The sequence below is a fragment of the Engystomops pustulosus genome, chromosome 2, assembly GCF_040894005.1.
Source record: "Engystomops pustulosus chromosome 2, aEngPut4.maternal, whole genome shotgun sequence".
NCBI classification, from domain to species: domain Eukaryota; kingdom Metazoa; phylum Chordata; class Amphibia; order Anura; family Leptodactylidae; genus Engystomops; species Engystomops pustulosus.
In genome coordinates, this window is record NC_092412.1 from 35230301 (window position 1) to 35242969 (window position 12669).

General features: G+C 40.0%; 1 protein-coding gene across 3 annotated transcripts in view; it reads left to right on the top strand.

Annotated features, from left to right (window-relative positions):
* Positions 1-11958, top strand: part of ELMOD1 (ELMO domain containing 1) — an 87078-nt gene extending 75120 nt beyond the window's left edge. For all 3 annotated transcript variants that reach the window (XM_072134229.1, XM_072134231.1, XM_072134230.1), the window contains 3 exons: positions 3498-3548; positions 5077-5210; positions 7518-11958. In XM_072134229.1, coding sequence (XP_071990330.1) covers positions 3498-3548; positions 5077-5210; positions 7518-7690 — 358 coding nt within the window. In that variant the 3' untranslated portion in view covers positions 7691-11958. The remainder of the gene's footprint in view (positions 1-3497; positions 3549-5076; positions 5211-7517) is intronic.
* The last annotated feature ends 711 nt before the right edge of the window (positions 11959-12669 follow it).

Consider the following 12669-nt stretch of genomic DNA (forward strand, 5'->3'; position numbering starts at 1 on the left):
ACTACTGGGGGCTGTGCTGTATACTACTGGGGGCAGTGCTGTATACTACTGGGGGCAGGCTGTATACTACTGGGGGCTGTGCTGTATACTACTGGGGGCAGTGCTGTAATGGTAATGTTGTTGTTGTATGCCTTATGTTTATGAGCGACAGTTTTCCTGCTATATACCTGCATGTCATAAGAATTTACATAAAAAAAAAGGACCATGTTAAATTCAAATGTTTTTTTTTTTAATCTTTACCAGTGTTTTGTATGCGTTGGAAAAGGGGTAGTCTTATACGGCGAATATATCTTAAACTCTATATTTTAAACAGGAAAGTAGGGGGGTCGTCTTAAACACCAGGTCGTCTTATACGCCGGAATATACGGTAATTAAAACATTGTCAAAAAAAAGATATATTCATTTAATTAATAATTATTATTAAAAAATTAAAAATGGTACATCCATTACTACATGGCCTATATGTGTTGCACAATATTTAGTCCCCCCCCCCCCTTGTAAAAGTCGTAAACATTTATTTATTTTTTTTTAATTGAAAATTTTGGTTTAACCACTGTGCAAAAAATACTAAATAAAAAAAATAATACTATAACTATAAAAAATAACATAAACCATCAAATGGTACTAATATTAGGGATGATAAAAGTTCAGCAATTAATTTACGATACCTCAAAAATGGTGCTATTAACAAATTTCAACCCCACCTGTATAAAATAAGTTCTCTAAGGCTTTGATATCTATTAATGTAAACTTTTTAAGCTTTTGAAAGTTGAGGGTGAAAAAAAAATGGCAAAATGGGATCAGACCGAAGACGCCTGGTCCAGGAATAGCAGGATCTGTGTCTTGCCAGCCTAAGCCTTAAAAATCCATATAAGGAAGGGAAAGAGGCTGTTTCTTTCCTTTTCCTTTATGAGCGAAGTCTAAGTATTTGATGCACAATTTAAGTCTCCAACAAAGACATTTGGGGACATTGGTAAAGAGGTTCATGTGTTTGTGAATTGAAGCATAGATGGTTGTTTGTTGTTCACATCACGTCTCAATAGTTTCTATGATTGTGTCTTATTATACTTTTTTATGTACAAACCTAAAGTTTGGAGGAAGATATTTGAAAATGTCACAATTATGTGACGCATAACGGTAATGGCTTCCCCGGCTCGTTCTCACACAGGCTCGCGGTGGAGATAGTGGTTCAGTCAAGGACAAACATTTTCCCAACCAATGTGACGTTTTTTTTTTTAAATGTTCCAAGAACTATTTCTATCAATGTTTTAGGTAAAATAACAAGGGTTTCTGGGATGTTCCTGGCATCCTAAAATATAATTTGCAGTGAATATCGCCTTGACGGGTGGTCTCAAAAAAGATGGCAAGTAGTGTACATAAAATATATGGTTAAACTGCAAATCTGTCCTTGAAAACCTTGTCTGGATCTTCTACAAATGAGGGTCCTTGAAGGGGTTGTCCGAGAGTTATGAAAAAAACAAAAGGTGGCTGGGAGCGGGCTGCTTAAAAAAATAAAGATGTACTTACCTTCCGCCGCCCTACGGTGTCCCGCACTGCTGTCGCTCCGGTCCGCGTGCCATGTAAACAAACATGGCCACCGGAGCAGCGCTGGATTCAGCTTCCAGCCAGACTCGACAACCATCCGGCCCGCATACACAATGCAGTGCATAGGGATGGGTGGACGTGGCAAGCCACGGTCATCCGGAAGCTGCATCCAGCACTGCTCCAGCGGCCATGTATGTTTACATGGCGCACGGACGGGAGTGACTGCAGAACGGGACACGAGGAGGGCGTCAGAAGGTAAATACAACTTTATTTTTTTAAACAGCCCCCTCCCGGTATTACTGGACTGGAGAAATCACACGTTTGTGTGAATGTAGCCTAAGACAATGTTTTCTAACCCTGTTTACATCAGTTCAGACCCAAACCATTTTTGTATAACTTGACCTAGAATTGCTGTTTATAAGAATGTTAAATGTCAGACCATCCGCCCATGGCCCGTATTCTGTACATACCGTAAAAAGAATAAATTGCAAGCCATTAGTCTGACTGAGTCTCTAAGATGTTGCTTCTTAAGGACCTTGCCCCAGTTTTGCAATAACTAAGTAAAACCTTTTATAGTAGAAGCACTCGGAACAACATCATTTCTCAGTGACTGGGATGCCCTTTGGCAATGAAAATCTCCGGTTTATCGGAACATTCTGTGTATGTATATGTACATTGCAATGTTCTGTGTAGTTGGGATCACATACTGTTAAGATTTATAAATTCCGGGAAAAAAATTACTTTTGAAATACCAACGGCTTATACGCCAGTAAATAGCCTTGATAAATCCTCCAATGGGTAACTTACTAAGTGAGAAAAACTTGAGGACCAGGCGATGAAAGGCTCAACAACCAAGTTCAGCCTACGTCAGGAGATAAAAGATTGGGCATGTTACATTTGAACATGCCTTATCCTTTTTTCCAAAGCTGCCAGAGGTTCCTGCAGATGCTTGTTCTCTATTTGAACAGAGCTGATTTCATCCATATCGCAAGAGAATGTGTTAGGTAGCCCTTCCGGAAATCACTTGACCCGATATGTGTGAAATGAATAACCTTTATTAGGCAATTCGTTTTGGTCTAGAACATGGATCTTCTTCAGGCAGTATCTTGTTCCCTATTTATAACACATTTTCTAGCAATATATCACAGAAAATTCCAAAGAATCGTTTCAAGAAACATTTGAATGACAAATAGCTGTAAAGGACATCTACCAGCACAGTCCTGTTGTATAAAACAGCGCACATGCTCCTCTTGCCCCGCCCCTATTCTCTGTCTGTTAATATAATTTGTTTTCATGGTCCGGTTTTCCTAAAAATGTATTTTTAAAAACATAAGGGGCTTCTGTGGGTGTCACTAGAGCCCTTCTCCTATTTATACACACAGCAAGGTTACTACCCACCTCCTTTCTCTACCAGCCAGAGAATCGGTCACTTCGCCCCAATCTCTGCAGTTTCCACTCATGTGCAGTTGTACTTAACTACACAGCCGTCTGCTCCTCAGTGTGACTGTGTAGTGAAGCTGGGAGCCGGGTGACATCACCAACTCTCTGGCTGTCACAGAGGAAAAAGGAGGTCGGGGGCGTGAATAATTATGAGACAAAAGAGCCTAGAGGGCCCCCAGGTCCATAGGCATATTAAAAATTAATTTTTAGGAAAAACAGACCATGGAAAGTAATTATATCAACAGATACAGAACAAGGGGCGCATCATACAAAAGGAAGAACATGTAAGTGATGTTGTTTTATATGATAGGAAAGTGCTGGCAGAGTTCCCTTAAATAATTTCATTAATTGTAAAAAACTGGTTTGTACACATTTATGGTGACTCCTTTTCAACTGCAGCCTGTGTGTGAATGAGGCCCGAGTTTTGGTTAAGCATCTCACTCATCCGTTTCTTTCTGTTTTTAACCTTTTTCACCATGATTTATTTACCAAGGTAGTTTTTTTCTTTTTAGTAAAATCAGCAAAATGGAATGGGAAATGAAAAAGTTTGACAAGGCCATTGGGTAGGTACAAAATAGAAAAAATATGATAAAATCGACACACACATGTAAACTTCTGTTTTTTTGTAAATATCTTTTACACCAAACATTACATTTTTATTTATTTAGTTATTGATTTGTTTTTGGGTTTACGGTTTGTACATGGAAGCCATCAGCAATCTGCTGTTTATTGATCTCAAATTCTTATAACATGTTTGCCAAGTGTGTTAATGTATCATTTCATGTCTCTCCTTTTCTCCTTTTATGCTGATTAGTATATATTTTAGATGTTCGTGTATTGTATTAGGTGCCATTCACAAGGCATAATTTGACCCAGGTTTGTATGCCAAAAATCCGGGTAAAGTTCAGTTTCCTATGGAAAATCTTTGCAGAAATACGCTGTGTGAATGTGGCCTTAAAGGAAATCTACCATTTGATTTGATGCTTTATGAAGCAAAGACACATTGAGAATGCTGTAGTTACACTGATGCAGGATCATATCTTAGATAATCCCTGTGCTGAGTGGTTTTGCTGACAAAACAGATATAACATTATGAAAATGAAGCTCTGTCGCTTCTATGGCTCCTGAACTGCTAGGTTCAGCACTTCTCCCAGCACTTGAGTTATTATTTGCAGGAGAGGATGATGTAATCCCTGGGTTGTGCCTGAAGGCAGAATAATCAATTGCTGCATCATCTCCCAGCTGCTGTGTATGAGTGATCCAGCTCAGATTGATTAGTCATGTCTTGATTAACTTCCACTCAGCTCAGGGATATGATCCTGCATCAGTGTAGCTACAGCATTCTCAAGGTATGTTTGCTTCCTAATGCATCAAATCAAATGATAGGTTTCCTTTAATGTGAACAATGTATTTATGTTACCTGCACATTTATACAAAATCATATCTAAAAAAGATGAAGTTATAAGAGGTGGAATAATACACAAGGGATGATAGCATTAGTACCCATTAAAGGGAACCTACCACCACGATTCTACCTATAAAGGTAGATCGGGTGGTAGGTGGATGTAAGGGACGTGAGGATAGACCTTTTTAGAGCTAATCTTCACGTCCCCGCTAACTTTTGGCAAACTTTATTGAACTAATATGTAAATTTAGTTATGCGGCTCCTCCTACCCTGTTATGTGCGGCGCGCAGCTACGAGCCCTCGTCCGTCATGATGGCGTTCTGAGCAGCCCCAACTCCGAGGCCGGATCTACTGCGCATGCGCAGAACGCCATCGAAACGCACACAACAGGGTAGGAGGAGTAATGGGGCTACCGGGGCGTGGAGTAACCGCGCTGTGTAGCCTCGTGCCCGGCTACTCCACGCCCCAATAGCCGCATAACTAAATTTACATATTAGTTCAATAAAGTTTGCCAAAAGTTAGCCGGGACTTGAGGATTAGCTCTAAAAAGAGCTATCCTCACGTCCCTTACATCCACCTACCACCCGATCTACCTTTATAGGTAGAATCATGGTGGTAGGTTCCCTTTAATATACAAACGCAACCTTAATACTTAAAGGTTTTAACTTTACTTTTACATCATACAGATACTCATTTGCCATTGTGGGGATTAACATTACTGACCTGGCCTACAACCTGCTGATAAGCGGGGCCCTCAAGACACATCTGTACAATGTGGCCCCAGAGGCTCCGTCCTTACATCACTTTCAGCAGACGTTCTGTAAGTATTTATAGTTGCATCTCTACTCCTGGTTGTAAATTGGTAGGTGGGTTTTTCTTTTTTACACCAACTCATTCATGTTTTTACTATGATGCAATCTATATCAGAAGCAAAAGATGGCGATTTTGTAAAAGTTTTGCAATTCACCCTCATAACATGGGTGAAGAAAAGGCCTGGAAAGAACGGAGCTTGGTCAGTAATGGCAGACAATTTATTGTCTATACAAAATCATGGATGATATGGGTCGACCAATGTTTCATGTTTTGGTAACGGAGCAGAAGGGGAAAGATATGTAACATGATATTATCTTAACTTTATGTTATTATCACTTATCCCTTGTAGAGACTTTTTAAAGATACCAGACAGTCCTGCAATATAGCTTTTTTTTTGGACTCTTGTCTCACACTATGGGGATCCACATAACATTGTGCCTACTACAGTATCTATCACTCCTGTGATTGTAATGTCATAGAGCGATCAGATCATGAAGCTACGCCATGTTTTATACAGACCTAGGCCCCTTTCAAGCACACACATATACGGCAGCTGTATGCTAGACATACGAATGGCAGAAAACATACGGCCACCATAGAAGTACATTATTAATCCCTTTTTCCTTTCATTCCTAATTAAAACTTAAACAATGTCGCTCTTCTAAACACCCTCCACAATGAATACCCTTAGAAACATAACTTAAAGCTGCTGGCACCACAGGCACATCTATACCAGCCCCCTACTATAATGTATCCCTTACAATACTGGTAATAGTTTATTGGGAAGAGAGACCTCATGGGCCATTCAGAGCCTTTTTTGAGCCTGGTTGTGACTCTCTCCATACACCCCCTAAAACATTGGCCTAGGAGACCCATGAATTTCTTGCTTTTGATGTTATCAGATATTCTTTATCATTTGTTTAACATTGCTCTCGTACTTCTGGATTTGGGCCCTGCGTCCAACTTGCAGTTCTAGAAGTGTGAGGGTTTCCAAGAACCGCTTCGATTAATAAGACCAGTAATTGGATGAAGCAGGTCCCATGACCCCACTGAAACTTCCGATCTTGCGCAGGCTTGAGAAACAGTACTGCTAGATCAACAAAGGAATCAGGAGTTAAAGGGAACCGGTCATCAGAAATTGGCCTTATAAACCACTAGTTTCTTTCATTGGCTGGTGTGGAGGCATCATCCAGAAAATCAACTTTGAAGTAAGATGTAAATTGGTTTTATGAAGTCAAGGAGGCGGAGAGTTTAACACTGAGGTCAAGCTTTCCCTGCCTTAAAATTACCCCTTCACTGTAATTGATGGTCCTGCATCCAGGGACATCATTGACCAGATCTCCTGAAGTCAGGTGCATGATGTCAATCACAGCTGAGGAGGTGTTCAGAGGTGGGGAGAACTTGACTTCAGTGTTAAACTCTCCACCTCCCTGACTTTATACATTCAACTTACATCTAACTTCAAAGATGATTTTCTGGATGATGCCACTGCACTGAGTCATGAAAGAAACATGATCTAGAAAGCTGTTCAACTGCTTGACAACACATTGGTAGACGTTTATTAGGCCTATTTCTGATGACAGGTTCCCACTTTACCTCTTGGTTTTTTTTTAATGGGTGTGTAAGTGTAGGATATTAGGTAATTTACCAAAATACATCTTGTAATAGTTCCGCTCCGCTTTCTTCATAATTAAAGTGAAACCTCATCAGCCAGACATTCCTGACCATAATATGGCCACAGATGGAGGGTCATCAGTAACTGTGTATGAGCAATCACCAGTTAGAGACCACGTGACCCTCCATCTGCAGCCATTTTATGGACAGGAATGTCTGGTTGATGAGGTAAAAGACAGGAGGCTTCACATTACATATCAATAGCGCATAGAAGAACTAGTAATAGATGTATATTGGTAAATGACCTCATATCCTGCCCCACACACACTTACACACAGATTACAAAAAACAGGAGTTAAGTGGCCAACCCCTTTAACTATTTTTTCCTTACCCTAACCCTGTCCCATTTTAAGCATATCTAACTTTTTATTTTTACAAACTTTGTTTAAATCACTAGAAGATATAGGGTTTAGGTTTTGGCACATTATTTTTGGATATCAATATGACTCATTTCCTTCAGTTTTCCCTTCTGTGGGACATTCTCTTATTCTAAGTTGTCATGAAACTCTTAGTAGTAGACCTAGCTTCTGCGACTCCTTCTAAGATACATTAAAAACTTTCTTATATTCACTTGTACTAGCGCTTTACATACAGTTATTGTTCCTCAAAAATAACATTTTTGAATGTTCTTACGTTCTAGGCTTTCTAATGCACGAGTTTCATAAATTCTGGATTGAAGAAGATCCCTTGGACATAATGGAGTTCAACCGTGTACGCAACAAGTTTCACAAGCGGATCTTAAAGCAGCTCCAGAAGACGGACATGGCTTTGTGTCCCCACTTTGTAGCTTCGGAAAGCTTGGTCAATGTGTAGTCATCTACATTGTAGAATTCCAGATCACTGCCTCAGTATTGTGTTCATTCTCATGGCGGCCGTGCTGTATGACCACAGCGATTGTATGCATGCTTTTTTGGTAAAGTACTCATCTCTGTTTTGATTATAAAATATAAGTCCCTCGGCTTCTAGGAATCACAGGATTTGCTCATTTTGATGGTTGCGCATATTGCGGGTTACACAGTGTTATATTTTCATCGGACATAAGAGTTTTCTATTTTTTTAGATTGTTGTATTTTTTTTTTCTCATCGGTAAGCATCGAGGAGTTGTATTTGTTACAATTAGGTTGATGTCTGACCAAGCCAGCTCTTGTACTGTAAGCATTTTATGATCCCTACTCTTTCTACTGACCTGATGCTAGGTTTACATCATTGAAATGTCTTAATTATATATATATACTGTATATACATTGCTTTACCAGTCTATACATCGCTCGTAGGTGCATCATGAAAAGGTAACAATTAGGAAAGTGTTAATATGAACCCTCTGGAGCAAAATGGGGCTAAAATGTTGCAGTGATGGAAATTAGTGCCATTTTGGCACTCCCCAATGTTCTCACAGTTGAGTATTTTGGAGATTAAGACTCTGACGTCTAGGGGGGGATTTCCCCATAGTGGATCAACCACCAATGCATGGAGCCCTCCAACGCAACGGTGGTTCAACAAAGTGGTGGGTTACAAGATCACCAGACCGTCTATTGAAATACCTTGGTAGAAGACCTGCATCCTCCCTGTGCAACCCTTGGGGTGATGTGAACTGCTCAACGTCACTATCACCCTCCTCCTACACTCCTTCTAGTTTTTTTTCTCCTTTTGGTTAGCCAGGAGGAAAGAAACTGGACCTGGAGGAGGAGAGCAGAGCCACGTCACACAGTTTACGGTTAGGGTAGCCATAAGACATAACTTTGCTTGGGGATCTCGATTTCCAAATCCACCGTTGCCAACACCAATGTTCATGGTGGTTTTGGTGGACTTTAAATGGTCACAATGGACTAGCAGATAAATCATATTCCCATAATAAGTTGGTTAAAAATAATTATTTTTAATACATTAGAAGTATTCCAATATTTTTGCCATGAGGCTATTTATTTCAGACATCCCTATCATATCTTGCCCGTTCCATTATGAGGGGTTGTCTGGTTTAGGAACTCCATTTTTTAAAAAATAATGAAGGAATTTTAGTTTATTTGAGTCCATCATCTCTTCAACAGATTATAGAGTAGATACCAAGAACGTGATACAGTCTGACGCACTCACAGCCGTTTGTGGGCAGCCAAGTAAAGCTTCATTGAACTTCAATGGGTGAGTGACCAGTTATTTGGTCAATGGTGGTCCCAGCAGTACAACCCTGTGAGTCTAATTTATCTTCAGACAATCAGTGGTTCTTTAAGTGTTTCTTTATCTGACACTGTGGAAACAATTTTTGATTGGGCTGATTTTTTGGGCATCTTTCACCCCCAATGACAGGCTCCACTGGAGCTGCAGATCATCTGGTCGGTCAGCCAGAGAGGTAATCTGAGGAGGCCAAATCAGCAGAATTTAGATAGTCTCCAGTATTATGGAATGATTTGCTGATCTGTATTTTACAATCTAGATAACCAAATTGGACGCAATTTTTTGTGAACCTTTTAAAATGTGAAAGAGGAAATTAACTGAAGAACGCGTTAAAGTCAGGAACTACCTTAATATTTGTAAGAAGTGTCATTTCCGTTAAATAAAATACTTATTTATTTCTCTCTTCTTTCCTAAAAATTAATATTCAAAGGAGTCCTGACTTTATTGCTTAAAAGATACTGTGGCCCAGATTTATCAAAGCCCCATGTGCCAGTTTTCTGTCTAACTTTGCACACTCTTTTCAGTGCAAACTGCTTGCTCAGGTATTTATAATGTGTCCACGACACTATAGCCGACGCAACAAAAATTTCTGCACTGACAGGGGCATTCCAGGACACATTTATCATGCAGTGTTGCACGTCCTATATTAAAGGTGCACCAAAATAAGGTTGGTGCACTCTGTCGGAGCAATGCAGGGAGCGCCAGATGCACGGAGTAGGTGCGCCACAATTCATGAATCTGGTGCACCCTGCACACTAGACCGAGCACCTAGAGAAGTTTGCACTGTTTCTGATAAATGTGTGCCTGTATCTTTTTATTGGCTGATGGATAATTGCCAGCACTTGTCTCCTGTGGGGTCAGACAGGACAATGGTCGATCATGACCAGGTAGTCATCATTGACACCACTCTGACTGGTCATGTAGCACCTTTCACAGCTTTTCAACTATGAGTTGACACACCCAGTATCCCGTCTTGGGAAAAAGGAAAGCTTGTCCCGACCCTGAGGTCTGACAGGGAAAATCCAAACTTTCCGACCCAGGGTTTTCTTGATAGCAGCTCTCAGGCAAGAAATGTTTGAGTCCAGTTGACTTAAATAGAACCTGTCATTATGAAGGGCATTTTTCATAAATAATGTTTTGGTTAGTCCTTAAATCATTTTACTTCTTTACCATCCTTTAGTTTATCTTACCTGACTCCCTGCTAGATCCTGTTATAAGTCCCGGGGGTGGTGGGTTGTGCACTTCAAATCTAAATGGTCACATGCTGAATCGCATCCCCTCTCCCTTCAGCATTGATCCTCACTCCTCTTCAAAACAGTCTCTTTTACATTCTTTCTCCCCTACACCTTCAGACAACTGTTTAGTGAAGTGCGCCACCTGCCTGGGACTCATCCCAGGATTCTGGCAGGGAGTCAGTTAAGATAAACTAAAGGATTGTAAAGAAGTAAATTGATTTAAGGACTAACCAAAACATGATTTATATTGGAAATTACATACCCCTTTTGGAACCTGTCATCGCTGAAAAATGTTCTCTTTGACTTACCATAAGTGCATGGAGCCAGCCATTCTGCAGGCAAATATAATCCCGGGAAATAATAAATTTAGATGTTTCCATTTCTAATATAGGAAAGTCTAGAAAATGTATAACACTATCCTCTTGACACTTTTATGGATAAATGATCTATTTTGTTAGACTGCTAACTTCTCCATGAGTGAGATTTTGATGAAAAGCAATATATTTTACAAACAGACTTTTTAGCAATCATTGAATACTTTGTATATTTGCTCATTTCTATAAAAGAAAAAATCTCCTATTTTTCAAAGCAACAGAATAAGCTTTTGGCAACAATAAAGTTATTTAAGTGAGTTGCATTAAAGACAAGGCAATAGGTGGAAGGAACCTTTTACTTACAATTGGGGCCCCTTGTCTTACTCTACTACAGCATCGAGAGATCATCTGCACCCTAAGTGATGATCACTGTTAAAGGAGATAGGGAATAACCATCCGACCAGTGGGGGTCCCACCAATTAACCCCGAGATCTCACTGATTGAATGAAGCCGCAGGTCAATTAGTGAGAACAGGACCCTTGTTCTTGTGATCACTTGGGGTCCCTTCGCCAATGGGATAACATTCAAAGTTTTAACAGCAATATAATTGTATAGTATTACTAAATGGAGCTAATTCACTATATGGACACTGTACACCTGCAGCTTCTCTGGGCATGCTGGGAGTTGTAGTATTGGAGCATGTGGAGGCTGATTGTATCCTGTTGTACAGTGTAAACTTAAATAAAATAGATGTGGTTTCTCTTTGATCCTTCCAAAGAGTTGGGCCGGCTTAGTTTGGTTTGATTCTATTCAGATCGGTTTTACAGTGCGGATAGCACCCGCCTTGTGGTTCTGATGACACAGCTAGTGTTGACCAATCAGCTTAGGAGTTTGGACATGTGACACTATAGTACCACTTTGGTTCACTTGGTACCTAGTCTGAAGGAGGGACAGAAAAAAACTACCCAACAAGTTGTTTCCGATAGTATCATACTACGGGGCTCTAGTGTAGGTAAAAGAACACAATGGCACCACCGCGGTAGACATCAAAATCAGAAGACCAATGGCATCAAATATATTAAAAAAATAAGGAATCATTTTCTGTAATGTTACCTAGATCATCCCTGTTTACACCCCATTCATCCCAGTGTAACAATGTGGCAGTGGTTGACATATGTACAGATTATTCCCATCGAGAAGCGGTTTCTATTTGCCCCATATTCATGCTTTTTTACTGAATGTTGCACCGTTTTTGAATATGCCGTCATCCGATGTGATCGCATTTATTAGGATTCATTTTTTGAATTTCAAGCTTCTAATTGTAAAATCACTTGAATAAATTTCATGACATTCCAAAAAGAAAGTTGTCATTATTCTCTATTATCTCTCTCATAAATCTCTCGTAAACTACCAAAATTGTCCAATTTGGAAAATAAACTGTTCAATGTGAACTGTGTTCTGCTTAAAGGGGTTAAATGCAGCGTGGCTTCTTTGCCCTTTTGTTTACATCGGGCATGGCCGGAGCGATGGGATAGCATTGTGGGTCACCGCCAGGTAAGTAAATGTTTATGTTTTTAAGCAGCCCCCTCATGGCCACCATTTTTTTATACAGTCTCAGTCAGCCCCTTTAAAGAAGACCCTTGCAAAACAGAACATTTCATCACTGAGACCACCCAGAAGATTAGCCTCTTCTACTCATGAGCAGACTACTTCTTGAATTTTAGATTTTTCGGGACACTTCATCCTGGTTTTTACTAATGTTCTGTAAACTTTGAGCAACTTTTTGATACTGTATATCGTAGTAAGCTAAGAGTGCTGCCCCGTGTGTAGTAGAGGTGGATCCCAGTTTACACCAGTGTTCCAATCTCAACATACATGGAAGCACAAGAGGCCAGTTCTTCAATTGTTGTTACTCATTAAAGTTCCTTGATGGATGGATATTGCTGGTCAACCCCTTTAAGATGGGGCTTAAATGAACTGGGCTACTAAAAGGTTTTCTGTCCGGAGGACCCAGCATTTCGGTACATTGACAACCCAATGATTTTAGTCTGCAATGTGAAATACTTACACTCTC